Source organism: Diplotaxodon limnothrissa, linkage group LG9, assembly GCF_057381915.1.
Source record: "Diplotaxodon limnothrissa isolate DT_005_m linkage group LG9, D_limnothrissa_male_GT1.1, whole genome shotgun sequence".
Classification (NCBI taxonomy): Eukaryota; Metazoa; Chordata; class Actinopteri; order Cichliformes; family Cichlidae; genus Diplotaxodon; species Diplotaxodon limnothrissa.
In genome coordinates this window covers 4,325,840-4,350,032 of record NC_140604.1, presented here as the reverse complement: position 1 = coordinate 4,350,032, position 24,193 = coordinate 4,325,840, and the positions used below count along the sequence as shown (strand labels likewise).

The 24,193-nt window shown below is 40.5% G+C and overlaps 1 protein-coding gene across 1 annotated transcript; it reads left to right on the top strand.

Moving 5' to 3' along the window:
- Nucleotides 1–18,747: 18,747 nt before the first annotated feature.
- On the top strand, nt 18,748–23,541 carry LOC146625009 (uncharacterized). Its single transcript, XM_085361884.1, has 2 exons — nt 18,748–19,670; nt 23,511–23,541. The coding sequence occupies exons 1-2, from the start codon at nt 18,748–18,750 to the stop codon at nt 23,539–23,541; spliced, it is 954 nt and encodes a 317-aa protein (XP_085218010.1).
- Nucleotides 23,542–24,193: the final 652 nt, after the last annotated feature.

Genomic DNA, 24,193 nt, shown 5'->3' with positions numbered 1-24,193 from the left:
ATTTATTCTTTCACATTTTCACGTTTATATCTCTCATTATTATAGTATACTCTGTACTCTCCACATTTTTATCATTACTTATGCTTTTTGGTTGCTGGGTTACAGGAACTGTTAATTTTGTGTCACTACCCTGGTTGCACTGACTCGTTGTATCCTTGTGTGCAGGACAGCTGTTACTGCTTTCGTCGGGAACCGAGACTGCTTGCAGCCGACCCCTGGGCAGGGTGGTGCCTGGACTCTTTTCTCCTCATCTGCAATGACAGATAAAGACAAATGATAAGACCCGAGGAGTTTTTCGAGCCAGGCTTCGACACGTCTCTGTGTTCCTTTGAATGTTACTTATTTTTGTGTGTTGACCCATTTAAGATGGGTCAAAAGGGGGATTTGAAGAAAATATAATCTGATCAAACATTATTCAGCTTTAAATATTGTTCAGCTTTAAAGTTACTGTGCAACTGTGTAATAAAAATGTGCTCACGACTTTGGCCTTGAGAGCGATAAGAAGCGATCGCCTCATCCTGCAGGTGCAAGATATCTGCAAGCGAAGAGACTAGAACACCCAAGGCCGATTTCCTTTTATGGAGTTGTTTTTCTGCTAATGCAGCACTTTCCTCACAACCCCCTCCTGTAAGTTTTAGAGAATATATACCCATCCTCACAGCAAATATTGGGAATCTCCTGATGTGAGCTGTGTTGAGAGGTTGTCTCTGTCTCAATAAAAGTTCACTGATTCCCCATCTGCCGCAGGTGTCCGGTTGTCTTCATTCTCCGCCAGCCTGGTTAAGTCAATTCCTCCTTAACATCTAAAAGAACCTATTTAATGAAGGAAGACGAGTTCACTTTGTGTTTAATATTATTCTATTGCTGTTGTTGTTTTTTTTATATCCTTCATAGGTGTGGCTGTTACTCTTCTCTTCCTCCTCCTACCCACTACCTGCTCTGTGCTGCTGCTTGCGCATGGCTGCTGATTAGACCTTGTGCAATCGACAACTAAGCGCGGCCTGGTGTGCGCCGCTCCGCCAGGTGAGCTGAATTAGAGCAATCAAGGGCTGGCGTGCCTAGTAGACCTTAAAATGCATGCAGCAGCCATTTGACCTGGGTGTGACATACTGAGAGGACAGCAAACCAAGCATAATCCACTTTCCACTGTGAGGAAGACTTTGAGCTAGACGGGCTATCGGTAAGCTCTTGGACTCATATTTGCTGCTTATATGTTTGGAAACTATGGAAGCTCAATTGTGGAATGTGTTTATGCTTTGGGAAATAGTTACTGCATTTAAGTTTAAAAAATTATATTGATATTAAAATGAATGTTTAAGTTTGAATAAATTGTTTATGTAGATAGTGTTTCCCACATATTTATGTTAATTAATACTAAAAATAGTTACCCCAAATCCTTGGTTAAATCTTAAAACTAGTGTAAATATGTTTGGTTTAATTTAAGGAAAATAATTCTTTGTAAAAGAAAATCCTTGGTTAAAGTCTCTATTAAAATATTTGCAAACTCTAAAATGTATACTTTAAAAATGTAATTGTTTATAAAAAGTGTAAAATGCAAGGTAGACACACTTTGTATATTTAAGAACCATAGTTTATTTCATCTTCATTGTTTGGAATTACTCAGCTCTGTGATTTTAAAAACCAATGAATGTAAAACTAACTTAAACTGGGATAAATGATAGTTTAGACAAAAGTATTTAGCTTTAGCTATGTTAAGTGGCTTTACTGAAGTGTATATATTTTTGTTATTTCATTTGTCTTCTGTGTAATGCATTTAATTAATCTGAATGATTAATGAAATGTTCTTTATTTTTTGTGTTGAAAGGTTTTTCGCCTATGTCTATCCATCTACCTACCTATTAGCTATCCAACTAGCTGGTCAAAATAAATTCAAAGTCTGGTCTTTTTCAAGTGTGGGCACCTCACAGACAGAACACTTGACAGTGGTCTTATCCGGTTGTTCAGTCTGACGTCACTAGCCGTGTCTGGGCCTAAACTCTGCTGCAGGTCCATATATCAAACGATCACTATGGCATTACTGAGAGTTGAAAAACTGTCTAAAGTCTTTCATCTTTAATAAAATGATCAGCGTTCTACTCTACCAGGTGTAACAATTGAATTTAACATCCAGGCATCCATGAAAACGGAATTTATGACATTTAACGGAGTTAGAAGTTAGCAGGGAGTTAGCTCGCTAGCTTCTATCTAAATACAATATAGCATGTCCTGACTGCGGGGTTTTGGAAACAAATTAAAACGTACAGCTGTTATCACTTCCAGCATAAATGAAGACAGAAAACTAAACAGCAGTGACGTTTGTAGGGTTACTGAAGTTGGGCTAGCTGGTATATAATGATGTGCTACGTGACTGCTAGCGACACAGCTATGTTAGCATAATATAAACAAGCTAACTTTTTTTCCACTCGATAAAAGTTGACGTGAGTGTTCTCGGTGGTCAGGAACAAATGTAATCGCATGGCAGGATGCTGTAAAAGGACCAAACTTCAGCCAGGAGAACAACTGAGATCATCCATCTACAATACGAGGTTAGTCATTCATATACTGCTGCATGTGCTGGGCTGTAGCTACATCCTAAGGTTTTAAAAACTGAGCTTAAATAAATGATTAGCGGTAATAAAAGCCGAGGGAGGTCAACAGTGATCACTGACTGCTTTAGGAGCTTTTTGAGTTCAAATAGAAGAAAACATTAAACATGTTAACAACACAAAAGCCATATTAAACGCAGACTACTTTAGGCCTGGAAGTAGGATTCGTCACGTCATCACTGAACAACCGGATTACTAAAGCGCAACAGACTTTGTAAATATGCATCCTCCTGAGATTTCTCTTGGGATAGCTGACCAACACACACTTAAGCCTCCTGACTTCTCTCTGCCTCGGCTTATGAGTGCCTTGTATCTTGCAGTGACCCCTCTTTATTTAAATTAGTGCAGTGTTCTCTTTATGGTAGACTTGGATATCGCTACGCCTGCCTCCCGGAGAGTGTTTTTCACTGGATCGGCTATTGTGAAGGGGTTTCTCTTCACCATGGAAATGATTCTGCGATCATCCACCACTGTTTTCTTCTGTGGTCGTCCACGTATTTTCATGTTGCGGAGCTCACCAGTGCATTGCTTCTTTCTCAGGATGTACCCAACTGTGGATTTCGCCACTTCTACTATTGTAGCAATTTCTTGGATGTGTGGGTTTTTTGTCTTTTTATTTTTTTTTCCTCCGCCCCCCTGTCTTCGCAGCTCAACGACGGCTTGTTTCACCTGCATGGAGACCTCCTTTGACTACATGTTGTGTGTTTACAACAAAATTTTCCAAATGCAAGCACCACACCTCATATCAACTCCAGGCCTTTTCTGCCTAATTGATAATGAAGGAACTGCCCACACCTACCCGTGACTTAGCTTTTGATTCAAGTGTCAACTTGAATCAAACTTGTGTCAGTGCCCAAATATATATGGACCTAAGTGAAAACATAAGGACTCTTAAAGACTTTCAACAAGCACTAAATTGAGACAGTGGGCACTGTAGGGGATACAAAAGGGAATCTGGGTGACCCATCATTCCAGCCTAGACCCCTGAATGCTTACCACTCACTACAGCAGCACCATCATATGCTTAGCCTATACGGTTGTTTTTGTAGTCAAAGCCATGATGTTCCAATAAGTGGACAATCTTTCCCACTGCATGGGAAAGATGAGATGCAGTGGGATCTCAGCACATTAATTGAGAAAAGTCCTGTTGATGACTCATTTTAATAGTACCAGAATACAAATGAAATGTGTTATGGTTTTGAAACATCCTTTGTCTCATCTGCCATGATACTGAAATTTTTTTTTTTTTTTAATTCAACAATTTCAGAATGGACCACTCCTGCCAAACAGTCCAGAACCTCTTTCTGCATTATAGTGCTTGTGTACTTTGTGTCGTGAATGGTCGTTAATCTACGTTTAACTGCTGCATCATGGTTTGGAACGGTTTCAAGAATTTCCCTAAAGTTGTCTTTGTTATTCGATTCCTCGGACTCATTGTGTCCTCTCTGTGCTCTATTTTGTCTGACAGTAAGCCTGGGAGGACCTAAAATTTGAAGTTCATGATTCTAAATGTATAAATTAACAAACCAAGTTCTGAAAAAGTTAGGATGCTGAATGAAATCTAGATTGAAACAGACTGCAATGATTTCAACCTATATTTTATTCACAACAGAACATCGGAAACAAGTGTTTTAAACTGAGACAACTGAATTTTGAATTTCATTAACAATATGTCATAGTCAGTGGTGCGTATTGCACTCAGGATGCAGACTCGGAAGAAATAAAAGACAGCACATTCATTTACAGTGAGGCAGGGAATAGGATTGACAGTAGAAGGGGTGTTAGTTAATGGGTCCATGGCTCCAGTACAAACAGGTCCACAGGGGAACACTTTCTGTAACTCAGACACAAATCAGGATTCCTGTGCAGAGATGAACAAACAGGTGAGGCAAAGACAAAGGGCCAAAGCATGCAAGACGTACTGATGAAGGCATCGATTTCACTAACCGTTTCCAGTGTAACGCTCAGATGTTGGCTGAAGGACTTCCTCCACCTTAAATAGCAAGACAATGGTAAATCATAAACTATGACAAAGAAGATTCAAGACTGTTGAGCATCTAAAATCCCATATCTGACTAATTATAAAATCCCAAAAGTCCTGGAACTAGTCTCCTCTGTTCCCAGATGTTAAAAGGAGAGAATGGTACAAAGTGTTAAGCATGATCCTACCCAGCTTTTTTTGATGTGCTGGGTGAAGTTGGGATGCATGGTGAAAATGAATGAGCTTCGTACATAATCTTAAAGTGGACTTATTCTGGTTTATTTACAGTGGTGGATGTTTATGATGGGCAGACAGTCAGAAGAATAAATGGAAGATGGCTTTAAAGAGAGAGAAGCTAAAACATTGGGTTTCAGCCCACAGTGGGTGATCTGTGGGGCTGTGTCAAGCCCGTATATAAGGTAAATAAGGATTATTTTGAACTATGATGCTGGAAATGAACATAACAGGTCCCCTTTTAATGCTTGTACTGCAACTGGTTTCCTATTACAGGCAGCACACACAAGGTGCTTGTGCAGGGACCTCCTGCCTTTCATCCTGATGAGGTAACAGGAACAGAGGTTGCTGTGGTGTTTAATACTTTTCAAATCCTATCATTAGCTCCATGGTAACCACTTCAGCTTCTGTTTTGCTTCTTTTGTTCATTAACCCTGCCTTATTTTTCATTCTCAGGTTCTGAGTCATGCGTTATCTCACTTTCTGGCATTCTTTCATTTGTTCTTTTGGCTGCATTTCCTTCACACTTCACATATTTTACAAAGTACTAACTGAAAAACATGTAATTTAAATTATATATTTTAAGATTATTCCCTGTAATATTTAAAACACTTGGATTTCTTTGTTAAAATATAATGCTCTGATCATTCCTTTCTATTCTATATAAAGCTTTGACTAAAAATGACAAAGCAGTGCAGAAAGTTTGATGAAACAAGGTCTTTCATTTGATAATGATAACACACAGAAACCCAGTAGGTCGATGACTTAATGGGTGCAGCCGCTGCCAAAGCACTGCTCAATTTTCCCGTCAATTTTGTTTTTGGAACATTGCAACATCCAGTTTCAAATAAGCTTCACGGTGGCTGGTTCACAGTTCCATGGACCAGGTCACATTACATGGAAGCAGGTTCTTCAGGTCATTACTGCATGACAGCAAAGCCACAAATGATTTGTCACTAGGGGCAAAAACGGCTGACATGGTTGTACTGTAACGTAACAAAACTGTAGCAGTGAATAATCTTTGCCAGTCAACTGTGCAATCATTAGCGAATGATTAACAAATTAATATTTACTGTATATATAATATATCATAACCAAGTTATTACAGTCATTTGTCTTGTGCTTCATTTGGGCTCAGTCTAATGGAGGAATTGTTATCGTTATTATAAGCTTTTTCCATCCACCTACCCTCGCATTTCCAAAGTGAGTGCCCCTACAGGTGGCAGAGCTCAACGTGACTTGATATAGTGGCAGGGTACATACACTGCAGCCTAATAACATTTAGTATGTCATGTTTGTCTTAGTATGTCCTTTCAGCCTTTCATGTGGTATCTAACACCATTCAGTCCCACGCTGACTTGTCACTGTTATTTTATCACGTTTTATTAACAGCACAGCACGGTGAAAGGAAAAGGCCAGAGCAGAAACGAGACAAAAACCACCATGCAGACACATCACCGAGCAGGTGCAAGTCAAAACGACGAACAGCTTGCTGTAATGAAAAACCCCAAACAGTCAAATGATGGATGATCAGCTACCCTCAGCCCCCGCAGCCTCCTTCTTATACCTTTACAGATAATTTCTTACATGTATGAGATGGTAAGCTGCACATTATTAGAGGTTTCAGATTTTCTACAGAGTAATGAATCAGCTTCTTTTTGTTGTATGTGGACTTAAATCCCACATGTATTTTTACTCTGTGGAATAAATTACTGGTTCGGTTTCAACCTTAAAATACTTAAATTGTTCCATCTGTGATAAATTCTTCTGCCTGGGTAGTAGGAAAAAAAGAGAGGAAGGCATGGAGGTCAGATCGTCTCTGCCCTACAGTCTTGCTAAGTGGCCGGAGGCGATAAAGAAGAGAAGTTGTTTTTTCTTTTTTTTCTCTGTTTTGTTACTCTATGTTTGCCTGCATGCCCTAACTTTGTTGTCAGGAAAATTTGTTCATCTTGGCTTTTTCATATTCACATCAATGATGCACAGCAGCACCTTAGAGATTAGAGGAGGAGACCACAGATCCACTGAGAAGAGCCAGCTTTAGATTAGAAGGTATGTATAATACAGTTATGTCATTCTATCATTTAGAAACGGGTTGCTTTTACATTAATGTTACTTAATTATTTGCATTATTCGCTGTTAGTTCCTGATTGATGTTGTCACTATTTCAGAAATAATTTATTAAAAGTAATTAAGAAAGTCAGAGCTTTTTTCTTGTGTGCAGACCCGTGCTACTCCCTGGGTTTGGAAAGCTGCTGTTATGCAGAAGAAACACATTAACCCTGAGATCTGGTGAGTCTTGTTGATTTGACCTGTCACATACTGTCATTAAGCTGAATTACAAACACTGTATGTGTGTGTTATAAAAATGTCTTAGTTGAGAAATTGTAGAGCAATGTATAGAAGGGAAAGTGTAACACACACTTCTGCTGTTTGGTGATTTGGGAGAGGATTCTGTCCGTGTGTGTGCCTTTCAGAACACCAATTAACCATATCTGCTAAGAAGAGGAGGTTATCAAAAGGTGAGGGTATTTCGCACACAGCATTAATCTTCTTTAATGGAGAGGCCTCAGCCACTGTGACTGGATGGCTCCAATCACAGTGGATAGGTGGTTGGTCCAGATGAAACACCTGTGGAGATATGGATATGTCGAGAAAAGAGGACGTCAGGTTTTGAATGGATTATTTAAAGCAATTTTGGAGATTAGGAGGATGCCCGAGAAATGGAGAAGAAGTGTACTGGCACTGATTTCCAAACATAAGGGTAATGTGCAGAGCTGTAGTAATTAGGAGGGGATATAGTTGACGAGTCAAGCTATGGAATGGAGTTTATTTTAATGCTGAGAAACAGCACAACAGACGTGACGTTTGCTTTGAATGTGTTGAGCCAGTGGTGGGGTGTCTGGTAAAAGTAACAAATGAGTTCAAGGTGTGTTTGGGATTATCTCAGGAATTTACTTTGAGCCCCTTCTTATTTGCAACAGTGATGGACAGGCTTACCGATGAGGTCAGACAGGATCCGTAGACTATGGTGTTTGCAGACATTGTGATCTGTAGTGAGAGCAGAGAGAAGGTGGAAGAGAGTCTAGAGAGGTGGAGGTAACTTCTGGAGAGAAGTGGAGTGAAAGTCAGTAGAAACAAGACGGAACTCAAGATGCAAGGAGCAGAGCAGAAGGTAGATGAGTGTACATACCTGGGTTCAACCATGCACCAGCTAGGTGAAGGCAGGTTGGAGTGGGTGGAGATGAGCATCAGGGGTAGGGATGGGTATCGAAAACCGGTTCTTGTTGAGAACCGGTTCCCACTGTTTCAATTCCTTGGAATCGTTTGCCATTTTTGCAAACGATTCCCTTTAACCTTCTTATTATGTTAAGGGTCAATTTGACCCATTCCAGTTTTTGTGTTGACCAAAGTACTGGTCATCCTTTCTTTTTCTTCATGAAAGCTTATGACTTTTCCTTATCTGGGGTCATGAACTGGTGTGTAAAATATGGACACTTTGATGTGTCCTGGAATGTCTCTGCAGTGTTTGTATACAAAGATGATGTTGCGGGTCATTTTGACCCGCACACTTTTATGTAAGTAAAAAGTTGTTCAGATCCAAAATAAACATTTCTCTTTGATGTACTTTGTTTTGACTGCTTCTGAATATACATTCAGACCCAGGTGTGCATGCAAGAAACTTTCTCTCCCCTATTCTTGTCACTGTTCTCATGTCATTTCAACACACCAAAAATGAGCTCCAGAAGGTTGACGACTGAAGAAGCTTTATCACTGCTTTTCAACTGGGATAGTGATGAAGAAGAAGATGTTTCAGAGACTGAGGATCTTTCAGAGGCCGAGGACAATGTTATTGATGATCCAGACTGCCAATTTTCAGACGAGGAGGAGGATTCTGAGGGAGAGTGTGCCGCCATCTCTACATCAAATGAAAACCAAGGAATGCAGCAATCATCATCCACAGAGGAGACATGGACATCTAAAGATGGTAATATAAAATGGTCATTATCACCACACCGAAGTCAAGGCAGGCTGTCATCTTCTAATATCATCAAAATGACTCCTGGTCCTACAAGATTTGCCATCACACGAGTTGATGATATTCAATCAGCATTTCAACTCTTCATATCCCCTCCAATAGAGAGGATTATACTGGACATGACTAACCTGGAAGGGAGGCGTGTATTTCAAGAGAAATGGAAGCCACTGGATCAGACTGACTTGCATGCTTATATTGGAATTCTGATATTAGCTGGAGTATACAGGTCCAAGGGAGAAGCAACTGCAAGTCTATGGAATGAAGAGAATGGAAGGCCAATCTTTCGAGCAACAATGTCTTTGGAGACATTTCTCAAGATATCTCGTGTGATCAGATTTGACAACCGTGAAACCAGAGCTGGTCGACGTGAAAGAGACAAACTTGCTGCAATCAGAGATGTATGGGATAAATGGGTGGAAATTCTACCTTTGTTGTACAACCCTGGTCCCCACGTTACTGTTGATGAGCGCCTTGTCCCATTCAGGGGTCGCTGTCCTTTCCGACAGTATATGCCCAACAAGCCGGCCAAGTATGGCATCAAAATATGGGCAGCCTGTGATGCAAAATCTAGCTATGCATGGAATATGCAAGTGTACACTGGAAAGCTACCTGGAGGAGCATCTGAGAAGAATCAGGGGATGCGTGTGGTGCTGCAGATGAGTGAAGGGCTGCAAGGGCATAACATCACCTCTGACAATTTCTTTACATCCTACTGGCTTGGAGAGGAACTTCAGAAGAGAAAGCTGACTATGTTGGGAACAATCAGAAGAAATAAGCCAGAACTTCCCAGTGAAATTTTGAAGATGCAGGGAAGATCTCTGCATTCCTCAATATTTGTTTTCACTGAGAAAGCAACAGTTGTTTCATATTGCCCAAAGAAAAACAAGAATGTTCTTGTCATGAGCACAATGCACACAGATGCATCTCTGAGCACAAGAGAAGACAAAAAACCACAAATGATCCTAGACTACAACTCCACCAAAGGAGGAGTAGACAATCTTGACAAAGTCACAGCGACATACAGCTGCCAGCGCAAGACAGCTCGTTGGCCCTTGGTAATTTTCTACAACATTTTGGATGTGTCTGCTTACAATGCCTATGTCCTGTGGACTGAAATCAACCAACATTGGAATGCGGGTAAATTGTACCGACGTCGCCTTTTCCTGGAAGAACTGGGAAAAAGTCTTGTCACTCCCAAGATCCAGGTGCGAGTCAGACCAGCTCGATCCCCAGCAGCAGCAGCTGTCATTGAAAAGGTCAAGTGTGCACCATCCAACCAATCTGCAGTGGATCCAGTGGATACAGGTGTAAAGAAACGGAAAAGATGCCAGGTCTGTCCCTCACGAGAAGACATTAAAACAAGCACTGTTTGTGAGAAATGCAAAAAGTACATCTGCAGAAAGCACACAGTCACATTCTGTCCATCATGTGGACAAAATTGAAAATGTTGAACACTGAAAAACTGGGAAAATCGGGCAAGTTCAAAAGAAATGTGTTTGTAAAGAAGGAAAAACTTTTACTAAATTGTTCTTAAAAAGAGTTATGGTAATTCAAACTGTGTTGTATGTCTGTGTTCTAAATGTTTTTCTAATGGAAAATAAAGTTGCTATTGTTTTATTGCAGTTTTTTGACAATTCTGAGTGGATTTACACAGTACGGGTCAAAATGACCCGCAACATAATCAATGTGATTTTTTTTCAACATAATACAAGGGTTAATGATTCCAGTCGCCCCGAATTATGTCACCACGTTGCGGAGCGTCATTTACCTGGCAGGAAACACGGCGCGTAAGCGGCTCAAACGCTCAAAAGTTTGGTTATACTTTACGAGAACGGATGACAACAGGGCAACTTGCAAAGTAGATATTTCATTTAAGGGAGGAAACACTACGAATATGCAAAAGCATTTGCTCACAAAACAACGCGATGACCTTAAATGAATGTCGTGTTTTTAATTCCGCTCCGGACTCGTGAATCTCAACCCAGCAGCAGCGGTAACGTTTGCACGTCCTCTCCCGTTAATGCGGCAGGTAAATAATCAACTAACAGTGCATATTATGTTAGCGCGATCTGCCTTATTACAAACCTGCCATTACTGTGCACTTAGTGACCATGATGAGACAGAGTCTGGCTCAGATGCTGGCAGCTCTCGCTGCAGTCTACCGGAAGCGTCTCCTTTCAGGCCAGGATAGACGAATGTCACCGAGCAGTGACTAAGTTTGTGGTAAAAGGCTTGAACCCATTTGCCACAGCAGATGCCCCCGATTTCACTTTGGTAAGTGAATGTGTTTAATTGTAGGCAGAGACATTACTGGATATTCTTGTGTAATTGCTACAGAAGAATATTTATTTTATTATTTTACATTTACAATTTTTTTTCCTGGGGCCCCTTTGACACCCCATTGAAGAGCCGTAGGCTGTGTATCTCTTAAGATCTCACTGTTGGGTTTGTAAGGCCATGTTACTCCTGAATTTCTATCTTGTTCAAAGAGAAGATATAAAACAAAGTTCTTTTTTTTTTTTTTTTTTTTTTTTTTTTGATTCACCTTTTATTGTTTATTTTTATTTTCACTTACTGAATACGGGACAGACGTGACTGGGGGAAAGAAAGAGGGAAAGAGAAACGGCTGAGAAGAGGGACGGGGGAGAAGGGCAAAAGACAAAAACCAACAGAACGGGCAGAGAAAAAAAAATGCATATATCAATCACCTGGATCACCTGCTGAGAAAGAAAAAAGAAAACAAGCAGAAGAGAACAAGAGTAATAGAATAAACAACATCACAATGATATATGGGAATATGACAGTAGATACTAAATATTAAACATTATTGTGCAGCACATAAGATCAACAGAACACAGTGTGCTTTGAGGTAGGAGCCAAAAAGGGTGTAGTTTGTGATCACCCGTGTGTACACCTGTGAGCATGGACGCGCTTGTTTTTTTTAAAAGGTTCCTTCATGTAATGATCTGCTAGAGGGTGTGGGGGGCCACAGCCCCGTCCTCCAGGGCATGAAGCAGGTATGGAGGAGATCAAAACTCCAGACATCCAGAGGCCCCCAGAACACAAGAGACCAAGGAAGACCAACAGAGGGGCAGCCGCGCCACTGTCCCAGAAAGAGCTGAGGAGAGTCCCAGATGAGGGCTCACTCAGCAGCCGCGGAGCAGAAGCCAGGGGGGGTTGCAGTGACGCGCCCGTGAGCTCCGCCGGCCGCCAGCTGTGCCTGAGTGACCAAGCCCCAGGCCGAGAGGCCGGAGGCACCCCACCTCCGAAGTGGCCCGAGCGAGCCCCAGGCTCCAGGCCCCGATAAGCGGCCGCCAAGGAGTGAGCCGGTGTGTACCTGGACGCCCATCCCCGGACACAAAGACCCACCAACGCACCGATGTCTGAGGGAGTCCGCCACTGGCAGGGGAAGTGGTGGTAGGGGGAACAAAGTAATAAAACAAAGTTCTAAGCTAATCGACCTTAGTGTTCTCCTTTTTTAAAGAGAATCGATAAGAGAATCGATAAAGAATCGAATCGTTAAACAGAATCGAAAATGGAATCTGAATCGTGAAAATCTTATCAATACCCATCCCTAATCAGGGGTAGATTTTCAGGACGGTGGTGCTATGATGTATGGTTCGGACAGGGTGTCCGACAAAAAGACAGGAGGCCGAGCTGGAGGTGGCAGACTTGAGATTAGAGATATCACCTCGAAAATCTACTGAAAATGTGCATTTCACAAATATGACAAATGTATATATCTATGTAAATAATGTGACAAATACTCAAGCAGGGCCTGCACATAACTGATCACCAGTAATGGCTATAAGAATTACCAAGAGAAGAAGGGGCCATTCATTTTTTTAGATCAACTGCTCTCCACCAGCTGTACAGCCAGAGGTTATGATAAGTTTAGTTTAGAGACTGACTTAAAAAAAAGCATACCAGTGCTCATGTATCAACATGTGTGATGTGCGAGCCCCATCGTAACCCCTAACCTTAAAGAAAATATGGTGTTTTTCAAACTTTACAGCCAGGACCTAGCTGTGCATTTCAAGTACTCGCTACCTTAAAATAAAAATGATTAGGTGTCAGAGTGGTAATTTCAGTGGCATGGAAATTCATACAAAAGGTCGTGACATCAAAATCAGGCTTATTATTCTATGGCGTATACATATCTATAATAACAGATCAGAATTCAGGATATTTTCCTTGAATTATGAACTTAAATGCATTAAATAGCAGCCAATTAGATGTCAGTTTTACTTCAGAGTTTATTTAACATGAAAGTTTGCATAGCAAGTAAATACTTAAAAATCAGGTTCATCAGAGTAAGGCACACATTTATAACTTGTCTGCAGTAGCAGAGGTACAAAATCAGTTGAATATGTTTCATCATACGATGGTGTGAAATGCTCGTGTTATTTTTGTTTAATAGTAAAATTTGTTTGATTATCCAAAACACTGACAAAATAAACAACAAAAAATAGGAAATCAGGAAGGGGGCAAACACTTTTTCACACTTCACTTTCCACAGGTTTAATGATATAGATTGGATTTATAGCAGCTGTGTACATCATAGGAACTGTCTGTATGTAAAATATACAGAATATGACAAAAATTCCAGATTCATTTCAAAGATCATCGTACAGACATTCCTGTACCTCAGGCATTCTCTCACTATCCAAGACTGTGTTAAGTTAGGTAGTCAAGAAACCCATTGTCCTCTCTTGTAGAGGTCTCCATATTGCCACAGGTACAATATGTCATCAGGACCAACTGGCTTTCCACTCTTCATAGCTGCCCCCTACTTCCTCCTTACTAATGCACTTCAATTAAATTCAATTTTATTTATTCAGCACCAAATCAAAACAACAGTTGCCTCAAGGTGCTTTATACTGTAAGGTCAGACCGTTCTCATTCCGAACGCATAACATACCAACGATTTGTCACGTCCCAAGCAAATGGTAACGTTCCGCATCCCTATGTTACGTGCTTGATGATGGATGGGATCCAATGGAATGATGCTCCCGGTGGTAACACACGTTCCAGCCATGTATTCCAGGCCTAACCATAACCTTATCCATAACCTTAACCACACTCTTAATCATGTTAGATAGTGTTTTCCAAAGCAATTCATGAGGAAGTAAAAGAAATGTACATGTGTAGATTGATTCCAAACGGTTCTCATGTTTTCGAACACGTAACATACAGACGAGTTAGGCGGCCGAAAGCATAACGTACTGACGATTTGTCACATGGCGTTGAATGTTATGCTTTGAGATGAGATTGTGTTGGTAAGGTAGATCCTACAATAATACATACAGAGAAAAGCCCAACAATCATATGACCCCCTATGAGCAAGCACTTTGGCGACAGTGGGAAGGAAAAACTCCCTTTTAACAGGAAGAAACCTCCAGCAGAACCAGGCTCAGGGAGGGGCGGGGCCATATGCAGCAACTGGTTCCTGATTCATTATTTGTCCTCCATCTGTCCCCACTCTTTCTCATTTTCTTCATTTATCAACACCTCAATGTCCTTCAATCTTCTCAGCACAATCTCTTCATTTGTTAGCACATTTCCATCTCTAACCTGCTGCACAAATGTTTCAGCTCTATCTCCCTGGCCAGCAAACACATATACGAACTAAACTCTTATTTTCCCTGTTACGGTCTCCTAAGGAAAATTATTCTTGGATGAGGGACCAGATTAAATGTGATTTAAATGTCACTATAAAGACTGCAGCTAGGTATCAAGAAACCTCTCCGTGTCTGGGCTTTCTTGGGCTCCACTCATGGAATAGGGTGACCAGGTGTCCCACTTTATGTGGCATCATTTTTATCCCCTACCCCGCTTGTGCCATTGAGACCATTTCCCACATTTTGATTTGCTCTAATTTACAAAAGTCAATGTGAGAGTCTCACAGGAAACATGGCACAGAAAGAGATGTAGGATACATCTATACTAAAACCTGAAGCTGATTAGGAGACAAAAGAGCTTCCATTATAACACAGAACAGTTTAAAATGTTATTGGAAGAGATGGTGTAAGGATATCACAAAGGACCATTAAACACAACTTTACATGTTCATTTATGCTCACAGGTTGTGTTCAAATAAAATACATATTATTATTCTTTTAATCTGCTTAAACCTAAACTTCAAATCCCTTATCATCATTATTAACACGTCCCATATTATTCCGCAAAAATGTTGTTTCTTGCTCTAAATGTAGGTTTTTGGGATCTGGTCACCCTACTAAAGGAGCGGCTCATTAGTGATTGGCTTGTAAGCAGCCAATGGGCCCGATGGACATTGGGCTGGGCACCCTGTGGACTTCGGCCCACTTGAGTTTTGCGGGCACAGGATGTAGTCCTGTGGTTTGTGGAGCAGGTAGCAGTTAAAGAGGCCTTTGGTATCTAAACTAGCTTGGGGGAGGGAGGTCTGGGCATCTATGCTTAGATTGCTGACCCAGATAAGCATTAGAAGATAAATGGTTGGGCATGCAGCTACAGTGAGTTTTCCACCTAACTAGGCCACTGTCCCTCTGTTCTCATAATCGGTAAGAGAGAAAAACCTTTCTAGTCTCCAATATCAACTTGTTGTGAAAACTGTATTCGGAGTTGTAATGGCTCTTTCAAATGCTGCCAACTCTAGAGCATATAAAAATATGTGGTGTAATTCATTTACAAAGGAGTGCCAGCCAGCCACTATGTTAGCACCACAAATATCACCATAAATTCTAAAAGGTGTTAGGTGTGAGAGGCACAGAAATGATTATTGATGGGGAGTGTGCTGTGCAGTGTTTGAATGTAAACAGGATCTCTTTGACAAAGAGAGCATTGCGTACAGTAAGGCCAGCATGTTTGTGGAGTGGTTAGCACCGTCACTGTCAAATTAGTATCCCAGAACCCCGTAGCTAATTGGCTTTGTGTACACAAGATCAATTAATTATGGAATTATGAGCAAATGTAAATTTGAAAATCTGTGTTTAATTATTAGCCATGTTAGAAGGGATAATGAATATTTTAATTAGTGACCAGGTTTTTGCATTGAACAATATTACAAGTGATAAATGGATCAGTCCTAATAATATAAACCCCTCTCATTCTAAGACTCTTTTATGATATAACATGTTAAGCCATTACAATTTCATACAGACATTTCCTATTTTTATATGCTATACAGTAATCATGTAATGAGTTCTGAAAGAAATCCAATCATCTGATGCTGATTTATAGCATTTATTATTGGCTTATTTTTTAATGAGCTGCAATTCAAACTGGACTAAGCAATAATTTATTGCAGCATAGAAAAAATACAGTCCTGTGTGCATTTCACTGAGCTGTCGCACACTCTGTTGACAATATAGGAAACAAAACGTCAGTTTGTGGTGTTGGTTTTCACATATATCTCGAGTTTAAACCTTGTCTAAGCCAAACCCATTAGGCTAAAGCTCAAAGCTTTGCTGTTCTTTCCCCTGTAACTGCTTTTGGCCTCTCAAGACTGTCAAAGCTTCATGAAATATTCAGTACAAAGGATACACACTACCAGAATTCATGTACTGTTGGTTAGAGAGGGGGTTGATGAATGACACTATGAATGATAGTGACATACCATTAAACAGCAATACTAAAAAAGGATAAATAAATAAATACCAGTGTCATACAAAGGGAAAACACATCAGTTCATAATAAATTTTACGTCGCTTTGCTTCATTCAAAGCCAGATTTAATTTAAAGCTTTTGAAGTTGTTTGGAGTCCAACCATTCTCCCGTCTCTGAGCAGATTCCACCGAAGCTCAACAAAGATTCATTCATTCATGTATCCTGTCTTCAGGATATTGGTTTTAGTTTCGTTGATCGTCATCAAGCCCTGCTCCTGTACCACCATTACTAGAGTTTGGACTGTGATGGGCGAACATGCCTTTAAATCTCTTGTTGTCACTATTCTCTTAAAACGATCATATGGCACTGCTGTAAAAAGACGATGGAAATGCTCCTCTGAGATATGGGAGCATGTTGACATGACTGCATCACATTTTCTGCAGATTTGTCAGCTACGCAGTCATGCTGCCAATTACCACTTCTATCACAGTTCTTAGGGTTTTTTTTTTTTTTTTTGTCTGTGTAGGCTTTTTCTTTTCAGAATTTAGATGTAGTTTGAGGGAAGCTTTGTTTTGTTAGATGTTAGAGAATGGACATGATCAGCACCAATATTCAGACAATCCATTCCAGCTATTTATTGATTGGTATTAATGATATTATCTAAAGTGTACTAGGAAAAAGCAGACTGGTTCAATGAATTTCAATATTCGTTACAAATCATTATTGGTTTGTGTAGTTTTCTATTTTTTGGCTGGATTGAAACTGATGAAGTACTGTACTGCTGGAGCACATAGCTCAGAACCGCTGCAAAAATTAACCTGGCCTCTCTTTTAACGCTGACAAGTGTTGTTCTTAGCATCACTCCGTCTTTGGTCATTGCTTTGTGTAGGCAGCTGGCTACTGAGTGGTAAGACCACACACCTTTGGAGCGGAGGTCGCAAGCTCGATTCCCTCCCAATATGCAGTAAGAGTCTTGACTAGGCCCTCCATGCCAAAACACCAAGCCCTAGAATGGCGCGGCTACGTCCGCAGCTCGGACAAAACACATTTCACTGCATGTTGTGAATATAATGACGTCCTGAGACTGCAGACTATGACTAAACTGTTTATGTAACACATAATGTGATAAATAAGAGGGAAGTAAACCAGAAGTGGATTTATAGATGAAATTATATCAGTGAATCATATTATAGTGCTTTATAAATATAATTTCGCAAGCAGCAACCCATGGACCTGAAAAACTAAGACACAGCAAAGTAGAACCAACTGCAGATCCTGGACTGTGATTAGGATGGTTCCAAAAGAAAGATTTTAAATATTTTTATGTAACTCACTGGTTTGAATTGTAGAAATTTTGTAAAATTCCATTTAATTGAGCTTATTTCTGGACAACTTTGACAGAAAACTAAACCTGTTGGAGCTATTTGTTCTTTATTTTTGTTTTTGTTCTTATTTTTGAAATTAGTTAAAGTTTGTTGTTAGTTTACTTATATTTTGGGGTTTATTTGTCGGTTAATATTTTGTTTTAAATGATTTGTTTTGTTTGTTGTTATTTTGTTAAATTAGTCAGTAAGAGCTGTAGGGCCATTTTGTTTCTATAAATAAAGAGACTGGTATAGGACCAGCATGCATTGGGGTGGGCCTATGGTTTTTTACCAGAGCAGGAGAAGCAGTAGGAAGGATCTTGTTATTGCTTGCCAAATGGATAAATAAACCAAAACCAAAACTCTCAACTAAAAGGTTTGGACAATGGACTTCTTTTGCCTGCGTACGAAATATTACCTCAGTGCAGCAGTGGCTTGTGGACTTTAAGTTGTGGGACGTTTGATCATACAAAAGTAAAGGAATTGCCACTACACAAAGTAAAAAACCTTCCCGTGGACAAAGGAATAATCCTTCATTAATGGATATAAGGATTTCAAGGATCACCGTCGAACTCGAATAAAAGTTATTGGATCGTCTGGTGAGTAATCCAGACGGATTTGATGTTGAAGCCTGGATCAACATGTCACTCGTTCGTCAAAGCTGGTGAGTGATAATATTGTTTAAGCCGTAAAGGAAAACGGTGAAACTATTGGAGTTTAAAGACATAATTTCACTACAAAGACTGATGAACTGAGTTTTGACGTACTAAATTGGTGCATAATTGGATCGCTAATTGAAACATGCCAACGCCCTCTGTGGAAATGTTTGTCCGCTGCAAAAGGCAGGTAAATGGATGTCATGTTTGTACTTTAGGCTATGGACTCTCAGTGTGCTGTGCATCTTTATAAAGTTTGAAATAATCCAAGAGGACAATAAAAATGTCGGATATTAAGAGTAAACGAGAGGATGACACTGAGATGCAAGCAGAGAAAAGAAGCGTTAAATTTACGCCAAAAGGTTTGGATTTGTATATAAAGACATGCCAAGAAAAGCGCAGTTCAATGTGTAAGCAAGCATCTAAGTACATGGGGAAAATTTCCGCTTTAATGACCTCACATGAAAACGTTAAGGAAGTGTCTTCTGAATTTGGGAAGTTTATTAAATGCTATCAAGATGCAAACGCTTTGCAAGAATCCTTTTTAAGTTTGCCACTGCCAGAAGATGAAGTGAAAAGGCAAGTTGCACATTTTCAGTCGAAGGTGACAGCATTCTCTGTTTTTATGGACAAAGTAAAGGTTTGGTTGCAGGAGGCGGGCGAGCCGTATACTGAACAAAACAATACTGTTCGCAATGATAAAGCTGTTGAAAGTTTGGATGAAATAAAACCTGAAGACAGTGTCTCTAATATCTCAAGTGTAAAACCACCTTCAAAAACCTTGTCACAGCAAAGTCGAATTTCATCAACATCTTCCGCATGCATTAAAGCTGCGGCTGACAAGGCAGCGCTCATGGAGCGACTCGCTGCATTAAAGAAAAAACATTCTATCGAAGCGCAAGAGGAAAAACTGAGAAAAGAAAAGGAGAAACTGAGAAAAGAAAAGGAGACATTGTCCTTGGAAACAGAGCTGGCAGCCACTAATGCAAAGCTTCGTGTCTTAAAAATAAATTCAGTTTGTAGCTCTGAGCATTCTGATGGAATGAACTCTTATTTTGAAAGAGGGCACGTACAAGAAGCGCCTAGTTTAAATCCTTGTGCCGATACATTTGTTCCAACATCAAGAGATTACTCTGGTATAAATTCTGCATCTGAATCACAAGTAATCGTACCTAGACAAAGTCAAACCCAACATCAGGTTGATGATTCAGCTCAAGTGACGCAGCAAACACAGCCTCAGTCTCCTACTTTGACTGGGAATTGCACGAAGGAGATTGTAAATATTATGCAAAAACAAAATGACATCACTACTTGGCTTGTAAAACAAAACTTATCTTCTGTCCTCCCCGCCAGAAACATCCCTGTGTTTGATGGAGACCCTTTACAGTACAGATCATTTATGAATGCCTTTGAAAATGGAGTGGAAGCTAAAACTGATAACTGGAGCGACTGTTTGCATTTTTTAGAGCAGTTCACTAGGGGGCAGCCTAGGGATTTGGTGCATAGTTGTCAGCACTTACCACCTGAGCAGGGCTATTCCACAGCCAAAGATCTTCTTGAAGAACATTTTGGGAACGAAAATAAAATTGCCTCTGCATATATGGAGAGGATTGTGAGTTGGGTACCTATTAAAAGTGAGGATGTGAAAGGTCTACAGTCATTCTCTCTTTTTCTTCAAGGATGTTCGAATCTAATGCAGCAAGTTGTTTATATGAAGGAGTTGGATTTGCCCTCAAATATGAGAATGGTTGTTATGAAACTTCCATACAAATTGAGGGAAAAATGGAGAGTTGTTGCCTATGAACTGCAGGAACAAAATGGTTACAGAGCAGTATTCACTGATCTGGTTACCTTTATAATAAAACAGGTAAAAGTAGCATCAGATCCAGTGTTTGGCAACATACAAGACTCACAATCTGGAAGCAGCTTTAAAGCTTCAAGTTCTACCAAGCAAAGAAAAAAAGGAAGTAGTTTTGCCACTAATGTCAGTACAGTGCCAGGAATCAAAACTCAATCAACTGGAAGCAGAACAACTTCCGCCGTTCTGCATAGTTGTTTGTTTTGTTCACACAGCAACCATTTACTAGAGAATTGTAAGCAGTTTAAAGCTAAAACGCATCAGGATAAGTTGACTTTTATCAAGGAAAGGGGAATTTGTTTTGGTTGTTTAAAAGTTGGTCACACAAGCAAAGACTGTAGGAGTCGTTTGGATTGCGACGTGTGTCACCAAAGGCACCCAGGGGTTCTTCATATAGAGCGAAAGGATCCAGGTGCGTCTTCGGAACAAACTCAACAGAGGACAAACTCTAATGTCAGCTTTTCAACTGCAACCACTCAGACATGTGGGTATATTGGGGCTGGTCATGAAGTTGATGCAATTTTTTCTATAGTTCCAGTTCAAGTTAAGAGCCAAAAGAGTAATAAAATTGTGCAAACTTATGCGTTTTTGGATCCTGGAAGTTCAGGTACATTCTGTACAGAAACTTTGGCAAAAAGGCTGAATGTAAAAGGTAAAAAGACCAATATCTTTTTGAGAACAATGAGTCAAGATAAGATTGTTAGTACACAAGTTCTGTCTGGTTTGGAAGTGTCTGGTTTGGAAGCAAATGATTTCATGCCATTGCCAGATGTTTTGACTCAAAAGACTATGCCAGTTTCTACAGTTAATATTCCCCAGCAAAGCGACATCGATCAGTGGCCTCATCTTAAACCTGTTAAACTTCACAACGTTAATGCAGATGTGGAGCTACTGATAGGCACTGATGCTTCCAATGTTTTGGAGCCATGGAAGGTGATAAACAGTGTGGGAGGTGGACCTTATGCTGTAAAAACAAAAGTTGGCTGGGTCATAAATGGTCCCCTGCGCACTGGAAGTAACAGTGGAAATAAAACCAACTGCACTGCTGTAACAGCCAATAGGATTTCTGTTGAGCGTCTTGAAGACATGTTGATTAAACAGTACAATCATGATTTTAATGAAAGATCATCAGAGGAGCAGACTGAAATGTCTAGAGAGGATCTGTGTTTCATGGATATTGTTAGTAGTTCAATAAAGCTTATTGGAAATCATTATCACATTGATTTGCCTTTCAGGAGAGAAGGTTCCAGTTTGCCAAATAACCTCTGTGTCGCGGAGCAGCGTCTCCAGTCTCAGACGGAGATTCGAAAAGGATACTCATTATAAGGATGAATACACTAAATGTGTAAACAACATGCTTGAACGAGGATATGCCGAGTTTGTGCCTGTAGATGAGTTGCACAAAGATGATGGAAAGGTGTGGTACATCCCTCATCATGGAGTGTATCATCCCACAAAGGGCAAATTAAGAGTTGTATTTGACTGTGGAACAACTTATAAAGGAGCATCATTGAACAGTCAGCTTCTACAGGGACCTGATCTCACAAACTCGCTGGTTGGGGTTCTGATCAGATTTAGACAAGAGCCTGTTGCATTAATGGCGGACATTGATTCCATGTTTCACCAAGTGCACGTCTCAGAAAAACATGTCAACTTTCTCCGTTTCCTGTGGTGGCAACATGGCAACACTTCAAGGTCTGCACAGGAATGCAGGATGAAAGTGCATTTGTTTGGAGCTGTATCTTCGCCAAGTTGTGCAAATTATGCTCTACAGAGAACTGCAGATGATAATGCACAACAGTTTCCAGCTGAAGTGGTTGATACAGTCAAAAGAAACTTTTATGTGGATGATTGTTTGAAATCTGTTGCTTCAGAAGAGGAGGCAGTGCACATGGTGAAGAGGCTGACAGATATCTGCGCTAAAGGAGGATTTAAGCTTTCAAAATGGATCAGCAACAGTCGCACAGTGCTCATGTCAATCCCAGAGGAAAGAAGAGCAAAGGAAATTAAGGATCTGGATTTGGACACAGATCAACTTCCAGTTGAGAGAGCACTGGGTTTACAGTGGTGCATAGCAACAGACAAGTTCCAGTTCAGAACCTCCCTGCAGGACCGTCCAACAACCAGAAGGGGAATTTTGTCTGTGGTCAGCTCACTGTATGATCCTTTGGGAATCTTGTCTCCCTTCAGTATGCCAGCTAAACTGTTGCTACAAGAGCTTTGCCGACAAAATTTGAAGTGGGATGAAGTTATTCCCCACTCTCTTTCCCAGCGGTGGCGTGATTGGCTGGAGGATCTCCAGCTGATTTCAAAGTTTAAAGTGGAACGTTGCATTAAACCAAATTGCTTTGGAAGACCAGATAGGGCACAACTTCATCATTTTTCTGATGCAAGTCAAGATGGGTATGGAACGGTGTCATATTTAAAGTTGGAAAAGAATAACGTCACGCATGTTGCTTTTATCCTGGGAAAGGCTAGAGTTGCTCCTCTCAAGCAAACTACAATTCCCAGGTTGGAATTGACGGCTGCAGTTCTTGCAGTTCGGGTGGACAGGCTTCTGCAAAAGGAGCTGCAAGTCAGGTTGGAAAAATCAGTTTTTTGGACTGATAGCACAACAGTACTGAAATACATCTCCAATGAAACCAGAAGATTCAATACTTTTGTTGCAAACAGAATTGCTGTTATTCGGGAAGCAACAGATGTGAATCAGTGGAGATACGTTTCTTCTAAGGAGAATCCTGCAGATGACGCATCCAGAGGTATGAGAGCTGGGGATCTCCTCAAATGTAGGAGATGGATAAAAGGGCCAGAATTTCTCTATGAGTCAGAAAAGGAATGGCCTAAACTGGATGTGGAGTACAGTGTAATTTCTGCAGATGACCCAGAGGTCAAAAGGGACCTGACAATGAATGCCATTGTGAGAGAATTACAAAATCCTACCAGCTATTTTATCCTCTACTTCTCGTCTTGGGCAAAACTTAAAATCTCTGTAGCCTGGCTTTTAAAGATGAAAGAGGTCTTGGTGTTGTTGGCACAGAAGAGGAAAGAGTTGCTTGCTGCAGGTTTGAATAAGAATGATCCGGAAGGTCAGAAAGAAGTGGAGATAAGAATGGAAAGATTTAAGACCACTTTGAAGAAAGGAAATCTCACTCCAGAAGACTTGGCAAAGGCAGAACAAGCTATTCTTCAATATGCACAACAACAGAAATTTATGACTGAAATGGCTTTAATCCACAATGGCCTCAAAGGAGTCTCTAAGGGAAATTGTCTCTATAAACTTGATCCAGTGTTGGATGCAGGAATCCTCAGAGTGGGTGGCCGATTGAATAAAGCAGCCATGCCTATGGAATTAAAGCATCCTGTAATTTTGACAAAAGATATGCATGTGTCAACACTGATTTTACGCCATATCCATCAAAGGTTGGGACATGCAGGAAGAGCACACATGCTGTCAAAACTAAGACAAAATTACTGGATACTAAATGCAAATTCTGCTGCCAGGAAAATCATCTCTCGTTGTGTCACGTGTAGACGCAACAGAGGAAAGTTTGTTGAACAAAAGATGGCGGATCTGCCTGAAGAGAGAGTCCTGCCAGACATAGCCCCATTCACAAATGTTGGAGTGGACTATTTTGGACCTATAAGTGTTAAAAGAGGACGAAGTCTCCTTAAAAGGTATGGAGTTCTTTTTACTTGTTTCACCAGTCGTGCAGTACATCTGGAGATTGCATGTACACTTGATACAGACTCTTGTATAAATGCTGTGAGGAGGTTCATCTGTAGACGAGGCCCAGTTTCGACCATCAGATCTGATAATGCTACAAATTTTGTTGGGGCGAATCGAGAGTTGAAAGAAAGTTTGACTGAGCTG

Coding starts and splice junctions, on each gene's coding strand:
- LOC146625009 (XM_085361884.1), top strand. CDS start 18,748: ATGTCGGATATTAAGAGTAAACGAGAGGATGACACTGAGATGCAAGCA. Junction 19,671..23,510: donor ACCCAACATCAGGTTGATGA/TTCAGCTCAAGT, acceptor AAGCTATTCTTC/AATATGCACAACAACAGAAA.